General features: G+C 50.6%; 1 protein-coding gene across 1 annotated transcript in view; it reads right to left on the bottom strand.

Annotated features, from left to right (window-relative positions):
- SHANK3 (SH3 and multiple ankyrin repeat domains 3) overlaps nucleotides 1-20,960 on the bottom strand; it is a gene marked incomplete at both ends in the record, with an annotated part of 299,554 nt that overhangs the window by 63,844 nt on the left and 214,750 nt on the right. Inside the window, 2 exons of the mRNA XM_080626849.1 lie at nucleotides 2,006-2,130; nucleotides 12,203-12,285. Coding sequence (XP_080482975.1) covers nucleotides 2,006-2,130; nucleotides 12,203-12,285 — 208 coding nt within the window. The remainder of the gene's footprint in view (nucleotides 1-2,005; nucleotides 2,131-12,202; nucleotides 12,286-20,960) is intronic.

Genomic DNA, 20,960 nt, shown 5'->3' with positions numbered 1-20,960 from the left:
TTGCATGAAGGGCACAGCACATTCAGCACCTCAGCACAGACACATCACAACACAGACACACCTCAGCCAGCCCTGCTCAGGCACAGGCTTTCCATAAGCCACACATCCATTGCCAAGTCCACGGCTGTGTCAGAGGTCTTTGCTCCAGTGAACCCCCAGAGCACTGCTGGGAGCTCCAGGGTGCCTCAACCAACTGCCTGGTACATGATGGTGACCACCCCTGGCAAAGCGAGTGTTTGTCTGCAGAGTGAACTGCAGCAGCTGAGCTGAGCAAAGTCTCATCACCCGCCTCCCGGTCCCAGCCCCACAACCAGCACAACCTCCCTCATCTGCCTGCCAGAAGGTGCAGCTCTGCTTGCTCAACACCACACACTACCACAACCTACATCCCCTCTCCCTACCTCAGACCAGCAGAGGTATCACATCCTCCATTACTGGGTTTAAAGCCTCATGATGATTTTCGCATGGGATGATGCAAGAGAGAAGAATCCCAGGGGATGCGAGCCCTTCCTCTGGCTGTACAACTGCCCGTCCCATGTGTGCTGCTCAGACTTGCTGTGAGGAGACTTGCAGTGGAGTCCAACCACACAACACACCTCAAACCTTCACAGTTCCCATCCCATCTAGTGCACAGTCGGCCTCACTCCACCTCTTCTGCCCCTGTTGCTCCCTTGGAAAGGGCAGGATCCATCTCACACCCCTTCCTGCACCGACTCGTCTCTGAAACAAACTCTCTGGGATCCCTTTGCAATGAAGGCCCAGACATGGGCATCACGCATCAGGGAAGTCGTGCTTGACCAACCTCATAGCCTTTTATGAAGACATAACAAGGTGGTTGGATTATGGCAGAGCAGTGGATGTGGTCTACCTTGACTTCAGTAAAACGTTTGACACAGTCTCCCACAGCATCCTCACAGCTAAACTGAGGAAGTGTGGACTGGATGGTCGGGTGGTGAGGTGGACTGCAAACTGGCTGAAGGACAGAAGCCAGAGAGTTGTGGTCAATGGGGCGGAGTCTAGTTGGAGGCCAGTATCTAGTGGGGTGCCTCAGGGGCCAGTGCTGGGGCCAGTATTATTCAATATCTTCATCAATGACCTGGATGAGGGAATTGAGTGCACTATCAGCAAGTTTGCTGATGACACTAAGCTGGGGGGAGTGGTTGACACGCCAGAAGGCTGTGCTGCCATCCAGCGAGACCTGGAGTGGCTGGAGAGTTGGGCTGCGAAAAATGGGATGAAATATAACAAGGGGAAGTGTAGAGTGAGGAGCATCCCTGTAAAAAAATTACTGTTATTGCTTTCTTTTAAGTCACTCCTTAAGACCATCCTCTGCTGTGCTCACTCACCATGAGGCAGCTCATGTGTCACAACCCCTCCATTCCCTATCTGCTTGTGTCATTTCTCTCCTGTCTCCTGCCTGTGTCCCAGGGAGTCTGCACCTCAATCTCACTTCATTGTATCTTGCTGCTGCGCCCCCCAGGCACTTGTTTAACATGACTCTAGTCCTTGCTCTCCTTTCTGTTAAACATGATCAGGAAAATCCATCCGGCTGCAGCCTTGGAGTGGAATGAAGGTGATGCATAGCCCCAGCATCGCCTCCTCCAGAGGGATGATACCAGAGCAGAGCCCTTCATACCTGATCAATCTTCTCTATACAATACTTGCACCACATTGGGCAAAGCTATAATAAATACCAGTACAAAACAACCCTGACATTGGCCTCCAGAGAGAGCATCTGATGAGTCTTTTCTCCAGCCTCCATTTTCAGTTAACAGAAGGGAACCTGCCAGCTCATCTTCTAGCACAGAGAACATGCAACTGCTTGAATTATTGTACCTGAACTGCAGCTTTTCATCAAGACATCAGGCAGCAGTCATGTCAGTAACAATTATTACCCAGCTTTCAAAATACCTTATAGAGCAAACCAATTTCATGCAAGACACAGGACCTGCAGAGGCAGATGCTGTTGCAGGCACCGTACCCTCCCTGCCCCTTCCTGGCTCACCTCGATCAGAAAGTCCCCCGTGCGAAGCCCTGCTCTCCAAGCGACACCTTCCACATCCACTGATTCCAGGTACTGGAGCGCAGGGAAGGCCGGGGTCGGGGTGAACTCCTCGATTGGGGTTTCAGCTGCAAAACACAAAGGGAGAGCGAGATTGAGATGCTGCGGCAGAAACAAAGCAGAAGGTGGTCAAGGATGTCCAGGAGCATAGGAAAGTCTCTGTATTTTGTTTAAGAAAGAATACGCATCCAAGGCTTAGCTTGACATCAGTGCAGGAACCAGAGCTAGGGCTACAGGAGGCAGAGCTAGTGCTACATGCATACTGTATTCATCAGCTTAGACCCCAAGGTAGCCCCAGAGTTGCATCTGCTCCCACAGGGTCCCCAAAGCCTCCTCCATCTCCTGGTACCACAGATGAAATGCGAACAACATAAATGAACAACGTCAGGAGGGGAAGAACTCACTTCTGTGTCTACATCTGAGTTAGGAGCTCCAGGCCTCTTTCATAGCCAGAGAGGAAAAACATGAGCACCATCCACTTGTGCTGCTGCAGACATGATGCCTGCTCTCAGTGCCCTGAAGCGGTGCCCCTCATAGGGGTCCTACAGGAGACCATCAGCTCAGGAGCAGAGGTACCCGTGTTGATGGACATCTACATTAGTCAGATGAACCCCATTCTTCACCAGTGAGGTATAAATTACATTTCTGGTGGAAAACCTGCTCCTGCCCCCAGAAGCACCACTTCCAGGGAAGGGACTTCTGCAGATGCACCACATAATTAATGTAAGGCAGTGCACTTACATTATCCACTCCCAGCCCATCCTGGATGAAGGATCATTGCCCATCAGGATGAAGGAATTTTGCACAGGTGATGCCCATCTTAAGGCAGAGACACTTGTGTGATGGGTGCTGCCTTGTGTGATGTGACAAAGGGACACACTTCCCTTGTCTATCAAGAAAAGGCAGTTGCGGATGTTCAGAAACATCAGATTCATTAAAGACATAGAACAAAAAGGCCACAGCTACTCTTTACATGCTCACCAGGCTCTGCTCACCTCAAGCTACCAGTGGTACTCAGATGATTCCCCTTTTTTGTCTGCAAACAGACCTGCTGCCTGTGAACCTGCACTGTGCAGAGAGGATTTGTCTCTTGCTGCACTAGACCATAGCTTTGGATCAGTGAAGACTTCTTCACTAGGCCTTATTTGACTGGAAACACCCGAAGTGGATGCAGAAGCAGCTCATGACGCCCTTTTCTAACAGCATGTGATCTCCTTACCAGCTTTCACGTTACAGCCGCTCCCAACAGCCAGTGCTGTGGGTGGGGAAAGAGGGAAGTTACCTTTCCAGGAAAAGTGCTGCTTCCAAGCATTAGGACACCCAGCCATTACCCTGTGCAGCCTTCCAGGGAGCAGCATCTACAGGGTCATTCCAGCCCTACCTCCCCTTGGTAGCATGACAGGCCAGAGCCTTCAGCAAAAGTCCCTGTAGGGCCACCTCTCACCCCAGCTGATGGATGCAGACAGCATGGTGTACTTTTATTAGCAGTACAGATAATGATGTACTGTAGTTACCCATCCCTCTATGTCTACTACCAACACAATACAGTTTTTAAGAGCTGTGTCAATCCCCTAATGAAGCAGCAGATTTAATATCAGAGTCCATGGATAATCTTAGCAGGTATCTCCTTTGATGTCAGGTCACTCCAGTAAATCTGACCCACATTCTCTTCCATTTGTGCAGAACATAGAGACGCTGATCTTATCCAGATGAAATTATTTCCAGCATTTACCATGCTGCTTCTTGATTATTTTAATTAAAATCTTTATGCAAGACTTTTTTCTGCTACCTCAGCCAGCCACTGGCTGGCACCAGACCAAGGCCAGGTTTGCCTGACATGCCATGTCCTGGATGATCTTAGATATCTATCTCTTATCAACAGCTTCCCATGACTCCTTCCTTTGATGGAAGCTAACTTAAATAGCAAACAGCTGTCAAATCATCCCACCTATTCCTAGAAATGCCATTGTAACATCTGATTTCTCCAAATCCTTCGGGACTTCCCCAGTATTAAATTCAACTCTTAGGATCAGTGTTGACCAGCAGGTGCTTTCAATAGTCTGAAGTTCAAAGAAGCACAAATATGATCCTGCTGTAGATTGCAACTGCAAAACTAAGTGCGCATTAACTTCTGCTAACCCCAGGCCTAGAAGGATACGAGGTTTAAGGTGAAAAAGACCTTGTGTATTGCCTGAGCCTCTGAAAATGAGACAGGGGGAGACTCGGGCTCTCAGCATGTCAAGTACATTATTTAGCTAATGATGATGAGCCACACGGTCCCCACGCTTCACAAACACAGCATCAGCATCACACACCACTGCTGCCCCCTCAGCCTACATGCAGCATAATTAAGTCATGGAAAGGTTAAGTGGAAGCCCCGATCCCTGGGGAGGATGGAGATGGACAGATGACAGTTACCACAGTGGCTCCGGATACCCCAGAGAAATCCTAAACCACAGCCCAGAGAAAAGTCACCTCAGGATCCATTTTTTATACTGGTAAGCGAAAACAAAACCCAAGAGGGCACATGGACAATATCAACCCAGGAAGCCAGCCTTCTAGCCAGCTCTGTCACCTGCACTATTGATGTGTGACACCAGGACTCCAGGCACACTGCTTTGGAAGCTGTGTATCTACAGGGACCACACGCTGTGCTCCACGTTTGTAAAGTGTCACCAGTGCCTCGAAGACTCAGTAAACAAGAAGATGCATCCTGAAGTCAGAACTGTTTGTTCTGTTGAATTCTGAATTCTGTTGAAGCAGAGTTTCATACAGGAAGGGGAGAAAGACAGAGGAAGCAACCAGCTCCCTTCTACTGCCTGAAGTCCCAGCACTCACTCACAGGGAATGAGAAAAAAGCTCTAGGAATGGACAAATAATGTAAAAACACACACACCCCCTCCCTCCTGTATCTATGCAGAGAACAAGGTCTGGAGGTCTGACGACTGCAGGTGACTCCAACAGCCACGTTAGCAGTGGATGGAGGCCTCCAGCTATGGCCTCCAGGAGTAGGTACAATCCAGCACTGGTTTCCCATCTGCCCCAATTAACTGGCAGATTCAGGCAATGCAGGAGAAACCTTCAGTGCACTGGAGCCTGCAACTGGGCTCCCTTGTATCAGAACCTTCCTTTACAGCTGCTTTTAGCTGTCATTCAGTCCAGTATTCCCAGGCTGTGCTCATACCCCATCAGCACAGAGACTGCTCTGCACTTACTGCAAAGGACCTGCAAAGGGGGAAAGTTCTGCAGCACACAGCAATTCAAACACTGAGCATGTGCCAGAAAAGTTACCGCCTGAAAGCTCAGTCCTGCCCTACTTGTTACGCTGATGGGTCCTGGGCACATCATTTTATCAGAACAGAATAGAACAACATGAAATGTACATTGAGAGCAACTCCATGGAGCTCCTGCAAACCACACCATGTGCAGGAGAACTTGGTGGTGGGGATATCTCATAAAATCATGGGATGGTTTGTGTTGGAAGGGACCTTAAAGCTCCTCCAGCTCCAACCCCTGCCACGGGCAGGGACACCTTCCACTAGAGCAGCTTGCTCCAAGCCCTGTCCAGCCTGGCCTTGAACACTGCCAGCGATGTGGCAGCTACAGCTGCTGACAGGACTGAAGCAGGCACTAACCTGGCACCAAGATTCTTGATCCACCTGTAGGCTTCTGCTGACAGCTAGAGAACAAGGAGCAGGTTGGACACACAGGGATGGTCAAAAGAACAGATTTGGTTTATTGTCCTGACCTGGGCTGTGGTGATCAAGCACAGAACCACTCACATCATTCATGTACCTCCATAACCTTGTCCATGGATCTTGATACTCCTTTTTGTTGCCCCAGCAAAATTCTGCCTCTAGTGACTTTTTCCCCATTCTCCCCAGTTTTGCTACATCTGCACTCAAATCCAGTATTTTCAATGCCATTGCCCAGGTAATCACTACATCCAGTCATCCTTGGCCTCCTGTTACTAAGATTAATCTCAGCATTGTCAGCCCCAAAGCCAATGAAACAAGAAATATCAACCAGAACAACCCACAGTGCTCAGAGGTGGTTGTAGCCCCACTGATGGAGGACACCAGTACCCTTCATGCAACCTGGGAATCCTGACCTATGCCTCTCACGAAGACCCAAGCAAAGGCTGTGCACAGCCACCACAAAAACCAGCTTGGGACCAGACCCTCCAAATACTGTTTCCAGATCAGAGCCCGTGGGAAGCTTTAGGCCAGGACTATGCAACTTGGTGACAGTTCATCTGTAAGTGCCTGCCTCAGAAGGTAACACAGTTTAAGGAGGCTCTTATACAACTTTTGCCATTTCCCGTTCAGTTTGGCAATGGAAAAACTTGATCAAAAGGTTTGGAATTACATTACAGAAAGTCTCACTGGTAAAGAAGTAAAATGCCCTAACAAGGAGGTCTGCTGCTCCCCGCGAAAGCTCGTGGCTTTAAACCTCAGGAACCACAGTCTGAACCCCTTGAGGAGCTTTCATGTTAACACCACAGCTCTGGTTGTGCAATTTGATCACAGCAGCCATTTCCTGGTCTTAAAACTGTCTTAAAACCCTGATGCCTGGGCTGCTGCCACCAGGAACGCCAGCTTCCTGCATCTGGAGAAGCCCTGGCAGAGCTGGATCACTGGGAAGCCCCAGGGTGGCTCTTACAACCCATCAACACCAGAGGTCTGGGAGCAAAGGCGCTGCAGCCCCCCAACCCTGCTCTGTGCCATGGGGCACTGGCAGCCCCCCAGAGCCAGCGGGAGGGTCCTGAGAGGCACTGGCTCTGCCCCTGCCATTGGGAATACAGCATCACCGCTGGCATGCAGTGGCATCCTAAAAAGGATAGCCATGCCACAGGGTTACCAGACATGGCCAGAAGCATGCCCAGACCAAGAGCTCTGTTCCCCTGCCCTTCTGCACTGTCTCTTCCCCTGGGCTGCCCAGCCCCACAAGGAATGGAGCCCCAGGACCCGACATAATAAACCCCTGCCCTGATTTTGACTATTGCAGCCTTACAGTTGACTGCACTTCAAGATACAGGTTTCTTGGGATTCCTGGCTCCAGGAGGGAAACCACATGCTGGGGTGCATCAACCACAGCAGAACCAGAGAAGGGATTGTCTGGCTGTATTCTGTGTTGGTGTGGTCTCATCTGCAGCACTGCGTGCAGTGCTGGGCCCCACCATTGGAGAAGGATGTGAAAGTCCTCAAATGGGCCCAGAGGAGGACAACTAAGCTGGTGAAGGGCTGCAGGCCTGGCCTCTGAGCAGTGCTGAGCACAAGAGATTTGTCTTGTTGGAGAAGAGAAGGCTGAGGGGAGACCTCATTGCTCTGCAGCTTCCTGAGGGGGGATGTGGTGAGGGATGTGCTGATCTCTTCTGCCCAGGACTTTGGGACAGGATGCATGGGGATGGCTCAGAGCTGTGTCAGGGGAGCTTCAGACTGGAGGTGAGGAAGCGTTTGTTTACCTAGAGGGAGGTCAAACCCTGGCACCATCTTTCTGAAGGGGTGGTCAATGCCTCAAGTCTCTCAGGGTTCAAGAGGCATTTGGACAATACCCTTAAGGACATGGTCTGACTTCTGACCAGCCCTGGAGAGGTCGGGCAGCTCTTAAGTCCCTTCCCTGAAAAGAATCTATTATTCTGTTCTGTCCTGTCCTGTCCTATCCTATCTTATCCTATATCCTATCTGCACCCTACTCTACTCATCGCAAATACTGCTTTTCTTGGACAAGTTACTTTTATTACTAGCCAAGATTAGCAGTGAAAAATATTACAAGTTAATTCAAGCAGAATAAACTGTTGAGATCTGTGCTGGTTTGGGCTGGGGTAGAGTAAATTTTCTTCACTGCAGTTCCTATGGGCTGTGTTTGGGTTTGTGCCCGTGCAGTGCTGGTTACACAGGGGTATTTCCTTGCAGTCAAGGCCTCTTCTGCTCCTCACCCCAGTGAGCAAGCTGGGGGTGCACAAGAGTTTGGGAGGGGACACAGCTGGGACAGTGACCCTGACTCACCTAAGTGACATCCCATGCCATAGGACATTGCGCTCAGCGTATGAACTGGGGGAAGAAGAAAGAAGGGGGGCATTGGGAGTGGTGGGGTTTGTCTTCCCAATTAGCTGTTATGCAGGATGGAGCCCACTGCCCTGGGGAGGGCTGAATACCTGCCTGTGATAGGAAGTTGGGAATGAATTCCCAGTTTTGCTTTGCTTGTGCACACACAGTTTTTGCTTTACCTATTCAATTGTTTCTATCTCAACCCACTGGTTTTCTCACTTCTACCCTTCTGATTCCTGCCCCATCCCACCAGGGGACAGTGCCGGAGCGGTTGTGTGGGGCTGAGCTGTTGGCTCGGTTAAACCACAGCAAGATCCCAGGAACTTCACCAGAAACACATTTATAGAATGGAAAACAAAATAATGCAATAACTGCCTTGGTGCTTCCCACCTAAAGCCGCTAATACCAGGGCAGGCAGATGCACACCACGGTTCTGACACTGAGCACTGCAGCTGCAGGTACCTGCTTGCAGCTGGTGGCCAACAGATGACACTTTCTGATGGAGAGTGTGTATTTGAGGCAGCGAACAGGGGTGCAGTAGCAGTTGGTTAACATCAATTCTGGAATTTTTAAATTCCTAAGGGTACTAAAGGCGTGCCACAAGCAACATTCACCATAGCGAGACTCTTATGGGCCTCGTTTCTAGTTTTCCATTAGATCTCCATAACGAAGACACAAAATCACAGCCTGGTTTGGGTTGGAATAAACCTTAGAGCTCAACCAGTTCCAGCCCCTGCCACGAGCAGGGACACCTTCCACTAGAGCAGCTTGCTTCAAGCCCCTGTGTCCAACCTGCCCTTGAACACTGCCAGGGATGGGGCAGCCACAGCTTCTCTGGGCACCTTGTGCCAGCACCTCACCACCACCACCAGATGACACACTTGGTGTTTGACATACTCTGTCTAAACACCTCCAGTCCAAATTTCTGTCTACTCTGAGGGTCACAGTGTCACAACACTCCTCTGCAAAAGAGCCAAGTTCTGAAAACCATCAGCGAGCTCTTGCATTTCCATGGAACTTTATGATACAAGCATCGTGTTCCAGAACTTGCTGCAGGGCTTGAGGACAACCTGCCCTCTGCCCCAGGCCAACAGCAAGATCGCTGAGCTTTGTCTGCACTTCCCTCACTGTACCCCTTCTCATGCCCCAGGTCTGCAGGGCAGCAGATATGGCTGCTGGAGACCCATCAGGTCAACGAGACCCAGCACCGGGCACTGCACAGCACCAGATCTCAGCTTGCAGAGACATCTGACCTTAAGGTCTTCACAGCAAGGGCTGCACAGGAAACAAACCCCAAATCCCCTCTGATGGTCTACCGATTGCTGCAGATCCAGGCATGTTCTGTGCTTGGGCGGTTGGTTCGCTGGATTCTCCCAAGGTGGTTGGTCTCAGTAACTGAATACCACTTGCCCTGGCTGGTCTTTGCACACAAACGTGATGCTGAGCATCAAACTTCAACCTTCCTGTGGGGAAAATGTAGTGAAAAACCAGTGGAAGCTTGAGAAGCAAGCAGCAGAATATAGGCAGAGATCCTCCCAACACAAGCTCCATGTTCCCTACCATTTCCACAGCACCCACCACAATCAGATGCCAATGAGCATCAACAGCCTAGGAACAATATTCTTCTGTCCAGGAAACCGGTAGCAGGGATTTGCAGCGACCACGTGAGATGCAGTCACTGTACGAGCTGCTGCAACCACTGTTTACAGGGTGGCCCTGGGGAGCAATGTATGAGCATTTTATGAATCATATCACTAAACAGACCTGTGGTAGTTGGCCAGGAGAAGAGAGGTTGCTCTAGTCTAGGCATGGAAGGCTGATTGGTTGAGTTCAGGATAGTACAAACCAAGAAATATCATCTTTCAGCATTCTGAGCACAAGACTATTATTTGTGTATGTGAAAGGCAGGATGGCCTCTCTGGGCCAAGAAACAAAGAAATGAATCCACCTGCTCATCACTTCCCACTACAGTGCAGCATGAAGGGGCTGCTACATCCCTCCCATCTGCTCCACATGATTCCCATAGGCAACGGCTGCAGCAAGCCTCGTGTCCAAAAGCTGCAGCTCATCTGTTGCTGGGGCTAGGATAAAATAACCTACATCCAAACGTTCAGTTGGTTTGACTAAGACATCACCTCCCACTACTGGACTGAGGTGGAGAGGGGACGGGTTAGGAAGCACCGGCTCCCCAGCGTGGTGGAGGGTGTTCTCTGCTGGGTGCAGATGATGGGGCAGCTCACACCAGTGGGCAAGGTTGGGCTTGGGAAGGACTCAACCTTCAGCAAAACTGGCAGAAGCCATGCAAGATTTTCACCATCCTCTGCAGCACAAAGGGCAGTTTCCTTTGGGGATCATCCAGCTGAGTCTCACCTAACAACCAGCACCCTCCCTCTGCAGGGACTCTGCTGATGCTCTGGTCCCTCTCATTTACAGATCCCTTCTCCAGTTCACCCCGCGAGGCTGGAAGCATTTTGCATAGTGTCTAAATGAAGCGTGAATGGTGGTGAGACCCGACAGGACCGAGACAGAGCATTCCCAGCTTCAACTCCACAGCAGCAGAAGCACCAGGCTAGGAAACATGGGGGTGATGCGGAGCCACCACATTCACCTCCCTGTTATGGGTCTGCTGCTCCCCAAGGGGTTTCAGCAGAGCCACCAGTGCCTCTATCCCAGCAGGACAGACCGTGCTCACTCCCGAGCCACGACACTCTGCAGCTGCGCTGCTCACAGCCCCTGCAGCACAGCCCGACCCAAGTCCCACACAGCCTCACGCCCACCACTCAACCCACTGCAAGTCCCCTCTCCAGCCTCAGCAGACAAAGGGAATTATAGAGACTACAGATGCTGGGAGAGCAAATGAGGAAAAGGAAAGAAAAAAGGAAACAGGACAAAAATCTATCCCGTTTTCCCTAACACAATAACAGCAAATCTGACCTGGCAAATAAATGGATGCCATTTTGAGCTGTGAAGTTTCACTTCATGTTGCACAGACTGATGTGAGCAGCACATGAACAGACACGTATGTCACATATATACGGAAGGGGAGACGGGAGGAAGAGGCAGCAACCGTATTCTGACAGGAATGTGAACACACCCACTGGCACACAGCATCTTGCCGTGGTACCCCCAGAACAAAGACAGCTCAGGACCCAACATTAAAGCCCAAATCACAACGATCTGCAGCCACCCTGAGGTCCAGGGAAGGAGCAGCACCACCAAACGAGCTGGCAGCCACAGTTTGAGCTCTCCCTCCTGCATCTTGCACCCTACATGCCCCGCTGAGCTCTGCTGCCAGCAGCTGCATTTCTGAGATCCCCCTGCCTCTCACCAGCCACCAGGGTGGAATGCTGGAGAGAGGAGCCTCCAGCTGAGGTGGACTTGTCTCCCAAACACAGGGGTTGAAGCCCATTTCCTATGTGAATACAACCACATTCATTACCAGTCCCCAAGGGACTCTCTTTCTTTTGCAGCAAAAATGTTGGTTTCTGGCAAGAGAAGACCCAATAACAAGCCAGCGCAAGGTCCCAGCTGCAGGAGCTCAGGCACTCTGGGGATCTCAGGGGACGGTGCCCTGGCATGAGCTGAGGCTCCCAGGAGTACAGGGTCATAGGCACGACGCAGGACAGACATCTTTCAGCTTGCCCTCATGCTGGGGCTGAACCCCAACAGAGCCAGGTTTCCCAGCAGGAGGATCACAACTCTAAATACTATAAGCACTAAAAAGCCACAGAGGGCACACGCCCTGCCCCATGGGGCTCATATCTGTGCCTGATACAGGGCAGATGCTCTTTAGACACCCAACAAACAGGCAGAAGTGAAAACTACAAATGCAAAGCCATGAACACCAGCATCTGCACCAGAGAAACACCCCAGAGTGTGAGTGATGCCCATCTGCCATGAATGGCATTCCTGCAGGATGCAGGTAACCAGAGCCCAGCTCACTCCCATTGCCTGCTGCCAGGGAAGGGTCCTTCCAAGACCCCAGAGCACAAGGGCTCACACAGGGACACAGGGTCTGGGGCCCTAGGTGAAGTGAGCAGAAGCAGCTTTCCCTCCCAACCCGGGACCAAGAGAAAGAAGCAGCCCTTACCTTTGGCCCCTCGCAATACAAACCCGAATCCCTCATGCTCCCTCTTCTGCAGCACGGCCGTCTTCTCCTCAATGATGTAGTCACTGGGCAGGAAAGAGCACAAGAGAATGATGCTAGGGTTAGATTTCAGCACCATGCTGCCAGGCGGAGGTGGCCTTTGTGCCTGTGACAAGGAGACCTCTTCTCATCGACCGTTTCATCTCAGCAAGGAGCTGGGCTCAGTCTGCTTCCCGCCCTCCCTTGCCCAAAGTCAGAACAAAAAGACGAAAGCTACTTTCCCTCAGCGTGGAGGAGGAGGAGGAAAGCCCTGGCTGCCTGGATCCCCCGTCTGCCCACCGGCCCCCTGCTCAGTCACCTGCATACGCATGCAGGGAGCTTACTGATCCCGCTTCGGGCTTCCCTTTAAATGTTGCCCCGAGCGTGGAACTGAAGAGTGAAGCGCCGGAGCAGAGGAGCTGCTGGGAGGGGACGGGCAGCCATCCATCAGGGAAGCAGCTCTCGGAGACTTTCCCGTTGCCTCTTGTATGGAAAGAAATCAGATGCTTGACGACAGGAGAGGTGCCTCTTTGGTAAGTTCCCCGGGAGGGAGAACAGCAGAGTTTATATCCTCATCCCGGCGCTCTGATCTTCTCTTAAAATCCCCCCCCGCGTTGCTAAGGAACGGGCTGTCAGGAGCAGAGGGGGGACGCGGCGCATTGTCCCAGTTTAACTACGCTGCTCCCGCGGCCGGGCGAGAGCGACCAGCAGGGAAAATCCGGCATTGGAGAGGGAGGGAGGGATGGATGGAGGCGCAGCTCAGCGCGGCCGGCAGCGACCCTTCCACCAGCCCAGCCCTGCGTGCGCCTGGGGGCGGCGGGAGGGGGATCCTCGCAGCGAAGGGCGGCTGAAACGCAGCCCTGCAGATCCCTCCCAGCAGAGCCGCATGGCTGACATCAGCGTGGAATTAATCAAGGGCCTCGCTGCTCCGCGGGGATGAAGCTTTACACACCAAGCCAAGGCTGTGAGAGGCGGGGAGGGAGCGATGGCGGGGGCCGGCCCCCAACACAGTGCGCGCAGCCGGCGATGGGTCTGCCCGGTGCGGAACAAAGCCCCGCGCAGCACCGCACCCAGCACACTGCCAGGGGCAGGGAGAGCCGCTCGCCGGAGGAGGCCGTGCCGGCACCGAGCGGGCTGGTTCACACACTGCGGTATGAGGGGCTCCAACATGCGGTACCGGAGCTGCAAGCGGGCACACACCCCGCCGGCACACAGCCCATTCCCCTTGCTGCGGGGAAGGGCTCGCTTGCGGGGCCTGAGGCTGGACCCCGTCATCCCGCCGGCACCAGGCTCGGGAGGCAGCTGATGCTGTGGATGGAAGGGGATGTGCTGACATCCCGCGTTGCTGTGCACGCTTTCCAGCAGCCATGGGTTGCAACCAACACACAGCGGGACAGGACACACCTTCTGTATACCTCATATGGCAGTGCGGCGCTCGCAGGCATCACAGCCCCTTTCTGGGTAGGTAATCCTGTGACTGCCATAATAGTATCCAGCTCCTAGCAAGAGGGATAGAAATATCCCTTTGTTTTCCAGACCAAAGGAAGGTGATCACAAAAAGATGCAATGGCTGCAGTACCGAGCCAGTCTGGAAGGTATCCAACGGACATCATCCACAGAAACTAATGTAACACACATTAGCCTAAATTCCTTGGGCTTCCCTGAAATTTCACTTTGTGCTCTAATTTTGGGTTTGCTTAGGCATCATCCACGAAAAAATAGGGTATCTATAAAATCACTGACTTCCTGCGACAAAGTACCCAGACATGGATAAACTTGAACAAAACCAGTGAACCACTTCACAGGAGGCAGCTGCTGTCACAGTCATCCCTTTATGTCACATTTTCAACACACTGCCTGTCTCTCCAAAGCAGAGCTGGTTGTACATATGTTCCTCAATATGCATAAAACTCTCCCCTCTACAACAAAATCCTCCCTTCCAAAGTGTAGCGTGTCCTACTGGAAACAAGTTCACAACCATCATGCCCAGAAGAGGTCATAACAGCAACATAACTCTCCTGTCCCTGTACCAAGAGCCAGGCAACCTCAGACCTTTGATTCCTCTATCAGAATAGTTGTGATCACCCCACCCCTGGCAGTGTTCAAGGCCAGGTGGGACACAGGGGCTTGGAGCAAGCTGCTCTAGTGGAAGGTGTCCCTGCCCGTGGCAGGGGGTTGGGACTGAATGAGCTTTAAGGTCTCTTCCAACCCAAAACTGCGGTAAGCCTTTGTCACCTACTTGAACCATGATTTACCATTAGCAAGAGACCTAGACCTAAGACATTTCATATAAATAGGGAAGGACATCCTTCCTTTTCCATATGACATGTCAATCCTTGTAGATGTCTTGTGCTACACCATAACCCCATGCCACCACTAAGACTGTTTGTGCATGTGTGCATGCAAGAGAAAGAGAAAAAAGAGAAACAAATGTTTAAGTACAAAATCACCATCTCTGTGTTCCTGTGGTGGGCTCAGGTGCTCTGTCAGGGCTGCTGTGATGGCTTTGTCATTGAGAAAGCCAGGAATCCACAATGAAAGGAAATCCGGTACCTCCAATTCCTCTGGGGTTCATTCACTCACATGATAAAGTGAAAAAACTCTTACCAAAACTGCTTGCACCATGTGTAAGCACAATTTCACCCAGCCTCCCCCCAGTCTTCATCTACCAAGACTTTAGACGTGTTCAACCTGCTGCTGCTCTTACCATAAGTTATTCTGCAAAAGGAACCTTTGATTCTTTCCACCACCTCCAAATCATTCCTCCTCCTCCAAATAAACTGACAAGAAGTACCTTAATCCAACCCCATAAACTTGTCAGAAGCAATAGGAGAACACCCTAACGTGCTGCCTTCTGTCCCCGAGCACTCCAGAAGTCCTTGTGCAGAGCTCCCTATGGGATTTTTGGGCATGTTGGACATGGATTTAGCTCACTCTCTTGCTCTGTGTCATCCACAGAGGGATTTATAAAGTTAAGACCTGCAAGAGAGATCTTGCAAGAGCACTCACAGTTTGCAGAACCTGCAAACCCTTTGCCTCCTGCCACCGAGCTCTACAGATGCCTAAAAGTCCTCAGGTTCATAAAATCCATTGGTCACCTTCACATTTTGATAGAACCACACTAATCAGTTCTATAGACAGATATATCTAGAAAGCGAAATTGAAAGTCCCTCCACTTTTGTGAACTAGAACCATGAGGAATAGAGAGACACCAGAGTGCTGCTGATCAGCACTGCTGGAAGCAGCAGTAAAACCCTGCCTGGGAAGGAGCTGAAGCAGTGTCATCAAAGACCCGTGACAGTGTCAGACCGAAAAATAACCTGGATTACTCATTTTCTTATTTCTGTCTAAATGAAAATAGGAACTTTCAAAAAGTAGTAGGAAGGTATTTTAAGGTATCAGAGAAGGACTAAGCAAAATAATGATGCAATACCCTTGTGACATAGATGCTTAAATAAAGTTCTGATAGGCAATGGAACAGAGCATCTCGAGTTCACTGCCAGGGCACTGTGCCCCACACAGCACTGCGAAATGAATACACAGATGAGCCAATGCAATGACACAGAGGTCACGGCTCTTCAGAGCTGCTCCTTGAGACGACACGAGGTTTCCAGACCATCCTGTTTCTGCAGGGTGGAGTGCCAGACTTTCTTCTGGTTTGACTTTTGTCTAAACAGCAAAGATAAGCTCTGATCCTAAAGTCAAAAACATGCAGTTAATAGAATTCAAGTTTTATTTCAGTTGCTGGGCCTGGAGGAGTTCACTAAGGGTGCCTCAGCAGTGGAAAGCACCCAACGCCAGCGATGGGTTGTCTCTGGAGGTAGGATGGGATGAGGATATGAAAAAGGGATGATGCTCGTCTTTCTTTAAAAACAGGTGGTAGAAAGATCAAAGGAAGTAAAACACGAACCAACTCATCTTTAATTCCCAGGAAAATCCTCTAACAAACAGCACAACAGTTTAAAAACATCCAGAAGAAAAGAAAGGGATAAAGAGCAGATGGCATGGATTTGAAAGAACCGATGGTGCTAAATGAACCTCATTTCTGTCCGAACGTAATAGGGCTCATGAACATAGGGAAGGCAGTTCTATGATACCTTTTAGGGTGTCAGTTAAGCATTCTGAATGCTCTCACAAGGCGTTCTCATAAAAATCAAGGGGAATATAAACTACTGCAAAGTAGGTAGCAGGTTTGACACATTTTTCACCCCTGAAGGATGTATCAAGTGGGATTTTACAGGGGTCTGTCGTGGGACAAGCTCAACATATTCATCAGTGAGTAGGATGTAACAAAGAGTAAAGTGAAATTTGCAGAATATCCCATCTGAGAGGGCAGCAGCATGTTGGAAGAGCAGATTTGGATTCATGTGGTACTACCATTGGAGAGATGGTCTGAAAAAATCATAGAATCACAAACTGGTTTGGGTTGGAAAGGACTCTAAGATCATCCAGTTCCAACCCCTTGCCATGGGCAGGGACACCTTTCACTAGAGCATGTTGCTCAACGCTCTGTCCAACCTCGCCTTGAACACTGCCAGGGATAGGGCAGTCACAGCTTCTTTGGGCACCCTGTGCAAGCACCTCACCACCCTTACAGGGAAGAGCTTCTGCCTTATCTCCAACATGAACTTCCCTTGTTTCGGTTTGAAGCCATCACCCCATGTCCTATCACTACAAGTCCCTGATGAAGAGTCACAGAGGATAAATGAGAAATGCAAGGTCCTGCAGGCAGCACTTCAGAAAAGCAAACTAGAGGATGGAGGTCTGTCTGGGCAGCTGGCTGGCAGGAGGGGCCACCAACTTCATCCTGGATTTGGAAGCATTAGCAGCAGTGTTGTGCTTTTGTAAAAACAGGATGACAAACTGACTGGGATACAACAGCAGGAATGTTGTCTGAACCCTGAAACAGTAGCCTTGGGAGTCACCTACTGAAATGTGGGTGTATACAAAAAAGGCACCTGCAGTGAGCAATTCTCTGGGCTCCTGTTGGACTCAATGGAGAGGAGCTGCTCCATGAAGTCAATGGAGCTGTGAGTCACCCCATGCTGAAACAACTCCCACATTTTGTCAAGTGAATGGCTCCAGTGACTGCACACATCTGCATTGGAGGAGCTCACACACCTACAAGTGATGGGAACCACATCATGAGGTTAGGTAACACTCCAGTTGCCCATCTTGTAGCACCACAATTCCAGAAGGATGTGGGTCAGGAGGGGAGAGTCCCAAAGAGGACACTAGAAGGTAAAAGGCCCATCAGGAAAGTAAAAGCCTGGTTTGATTGATTGGCTTGATTATTCTCATTAGAAAATGCTTAAAAGGGGTCACACAGCTGCTCAGGACTAACACTGCTGAAGCATGGGAAGGGGGTGGTGATGGAAGGTCCCTCACTGGGAACTTTCAGAGAGATCTCTCTCAAATTAAAGTTCAGCTGAAGCTGCTGTTGGTGGAGAAACGGACCATTTCAGGCCTCTCCCATTAGAAACCTCGCTCAGATACCGTGGTGTTCCACACCCCCAGCCAGGCAATGGGAGGAGTTCAATTCTGCTCATGCAGGAAACATCTTCCACAGCAGAGGGATTATTTATATTAAATACATGGGGCACAGACCACACTGTGGCCTCAAGAGCATGTGGTACAGCCTGAGTCCTTATAGACAAATGTTCTCTCCCCGCAAAACATCAAAGCCACAAACAGGGTAGCTCATCCCAAACTGCATTCTAGAGATTGCCTCTGGCAGGGATTGGCCTTGCCTTATGGCTGGCCTCATCCAAGACAGAGCAAGTTGGCCAAGATCAAATCTATGCCATGCAGCAAGCTAGCAACAACAGGAGACGGCAGCCAGGTCTCACTTAAGAGAGATGACGCTTTAGGGAGGGTGTTGGGCTTATTTGCAAGCAGTTCCTAGCAGGAATCACTGAGGAATGGGCATGTCCCAGGGGGCTGGGATCAGGGGGCAGGTCGTTATTGAGCTGCCCAGCCCCAAGGGCTCCGAGAGGCTGATACCACAGTCCTGTTCCTCTGCAGCACGATGCCAGGCATAGTGTCTCGCAGCTGCATTGCTTGGCTCTATCTGAACATGAGAGGAAAAGAATGATCACAGTGGGTCACAAGCAAGAGTCTTGTCTTGAACATGTGCTGACAGCAGCAGCCTGGAAAAGCGGAGAGGAGCAGGTCTGAAGTGTCCTACTGCTGGCTTGGAATTGCTCCCAGCCCAGAGACTGGAGCCAGATGACCTCAGCAACAACATCTGAAGTGAAACTAGGAAAAGCCCTATCTCAAATGGGAAAGTAAACCACTTAAATCTCCTCTGCAGATGAGGATACCTCTGGGAATGCAGGTGACAGTGGTTCTTCAGTAGGGAAAGCAAAGGACACCTGGAGAGGGGCTTTGGACAAGGGCCTGTAGGGACAGACCAAGGGGAATGGCTTTAACCTGCCAGAGGGGAGATTGAGATGAGCTCTTAGGCAGAAGCTCTTCCCTGTGAGGGTGCTGAGGCGCTGGCACAGGGTGCCCAGAGAAGCTGTGGCTGCCCCATCCCTGGCAGTGTTCAAGGCCAGGTTGGACACAGGGGCTTGGAGCAAGCTGCTCTAGTGGAAGGTGTCCCTGCCTGTGGCAGTGGGTTGGAACTGGAGGAGCTTTAAGGTCCCTTCAATCCAAACCAACCTGTGGTTTTGTGCTTCTATGACAGCAGGAAATGGAGAGGGGGCTGGAATGGAGCCTGTTTATGCTCCGAACTGGTCTTGGAGCACTGATTATCATCAGTAAGATTTTCTGTTTAATTCAGTCAGGAGGCAGCTCATCAAGGCTCTGATTATGAACTACGTCAAAAGCAAACTGACAGATGAAAAGCAACTCTAGCTTCAGAAGAAACCATCTTCCAGTCACACACCCCCAGGCCCCAGGAAGGATGCCTGGCTCCAGGTCACGTTCCCTCCAGCACTGGTCAAATGCATTTCAGAGACCACTTAAAACTCAAACTCACCATTGCCCAGTCCAAGGTGAAACGGGGCTGTGAGTACCAGAGGAATTCTGAAGACGGGCTATGGCAGAAGGTGAGGAAAGGAACTGGAAAGCAGCATCTTCCCCATTCAAACAAAGGCAGCTTTCACAGGAAGTTCTCAGCACTGGAAAATTTCATTTAAGCACATCAAGCTGGTGACTTCTAGGGCATTAACCAAAACAAATAGACAATAAGACAGCTCATTAAAGGGAGCACGAAGTCTAAGAATGCTCAAGATATGTTTTGCCTGACTCAAACCAGCAGCAATATTGAGAAAGCCACTGAGACCTTCCTGCAAATGCCAACAAGCAGTCAAGGAAAAGATGCCACTGCAAAGAGGCACAAAAGATAAGCCCCTGGAATAATCAGGCTTATATTTATACTGGCAGGAGAAACCTCTTTGTGCTGGGTTTTCATCCCCAGAAGAGGCGTTGCCAGAAGAGACGTTGCCAGAAGAGGTGTTGCAGCTGATGAGGGGATTCTGTCCAGCTTCTTCCCCCTGGATGTGCTGCACAGAACCTGACACTGACAGTGACAACTGACCAGGGGAGAGCAAACATGGGCTCAGTCCACTGGGAGGCGAGGTCAGGTCCACCACTCAAAGCCTCCCATTACCCCTTCTTCAGTGCAAAATGGTGTCTTCTCAACTAGGAGGCAAAGGCAGGCTCTGATCCAGGCTCAGTGCTGCCAATGTCACCCGTGGGAATTCTGCTCCTTGGGAACAGCATCATTCCCAGCCGAGGTGGAGCCGTTTGGCTGCAGAGAAGCACAGAGGAGGTAACGCACAGCAGCAGCTCCAGGCTTTCCATGTATTACGAGCTCACACAATTCATCCTGCTTCTCTTCAAAGGGGAAAATGGTCACAGACAGAGGTATGCTCCAGGAGTTACCCCAGCACTGCCTCCAGCTGCCACATGGCACTGGGGAAGGGGAGATGACACCTGAGATCTCACTTTGCTTAGGAAGAATGTTTAAGAACATTATCTCTGCCTCCTGCCCGATGTGCATTCAGGAAAGAACAATTATTTCTATAAATAACAAAAACAAGTCCTAGAAAATCCAAATTCTACAGCGTGGATTTATTCCATCCTCAGCAAAAGAGACAGATGGAGACTGTTTAAGGGCACCGTGCTGGAGACACAGTATGAATACATGCCACAGATTGAGAAAGAACAGGAAGAAGCTGGCATGGCTAAACAGCAGGGAAGGGAGGTTATTAAACCCAAGAAAAGATCCTTCATAGAGCTGAAACCATGTTCAAATGAGGAACGGGGAGAGAATCGTGATCTCTTGCAAGTTAAATGTAGAAACACAGCACGATGGGCAAAACATGAATCTGTGGAACAATCTGCAAAGACATCAAAACTGATACTACATCAGTTGCTATGGAGCAGGAAGCCTGCCAGAGCAGGCTCAGATGACCATGGTATCAAAGCAGCACTCAGAGAAGGTAGGGCCACTCCAGAGAAACTAACAACAGCTTGTGCTTCCCTGTGTTTCTACAAGAGGTTATGGAGTAAAAAGGAGAGGATCACCCACCAGGACCAGGCAGCAGACAGCTACAGTGTCTCAAGTACATTGTGGGTGATAGATGTCCCACTCATGGTGCCCAGAAGCACAGCAGGACTCACGGCTGGGCTGGCAGACATGGGAGGCCCCTTTTCACAGGGGTATCAGCAGAGAAGGAAGGTGCTGCAGGTTCATCGTCCTAATGCCTCACTG

Source organism: Psittacula echo, assembly GCF_963264785.1.
Source record: "Psittacula echo genome assembly, chromosome: 1".
Classification (NCBI taxonomy): Eukaryota; Metazoa; Chordata; class Aves; order Psittaciformes; family Psittacidae; genus Psittacula; species Psittacula echo.
This window is presented reverse-complemented; position numbering and strand designations above follow the sequence as displayed.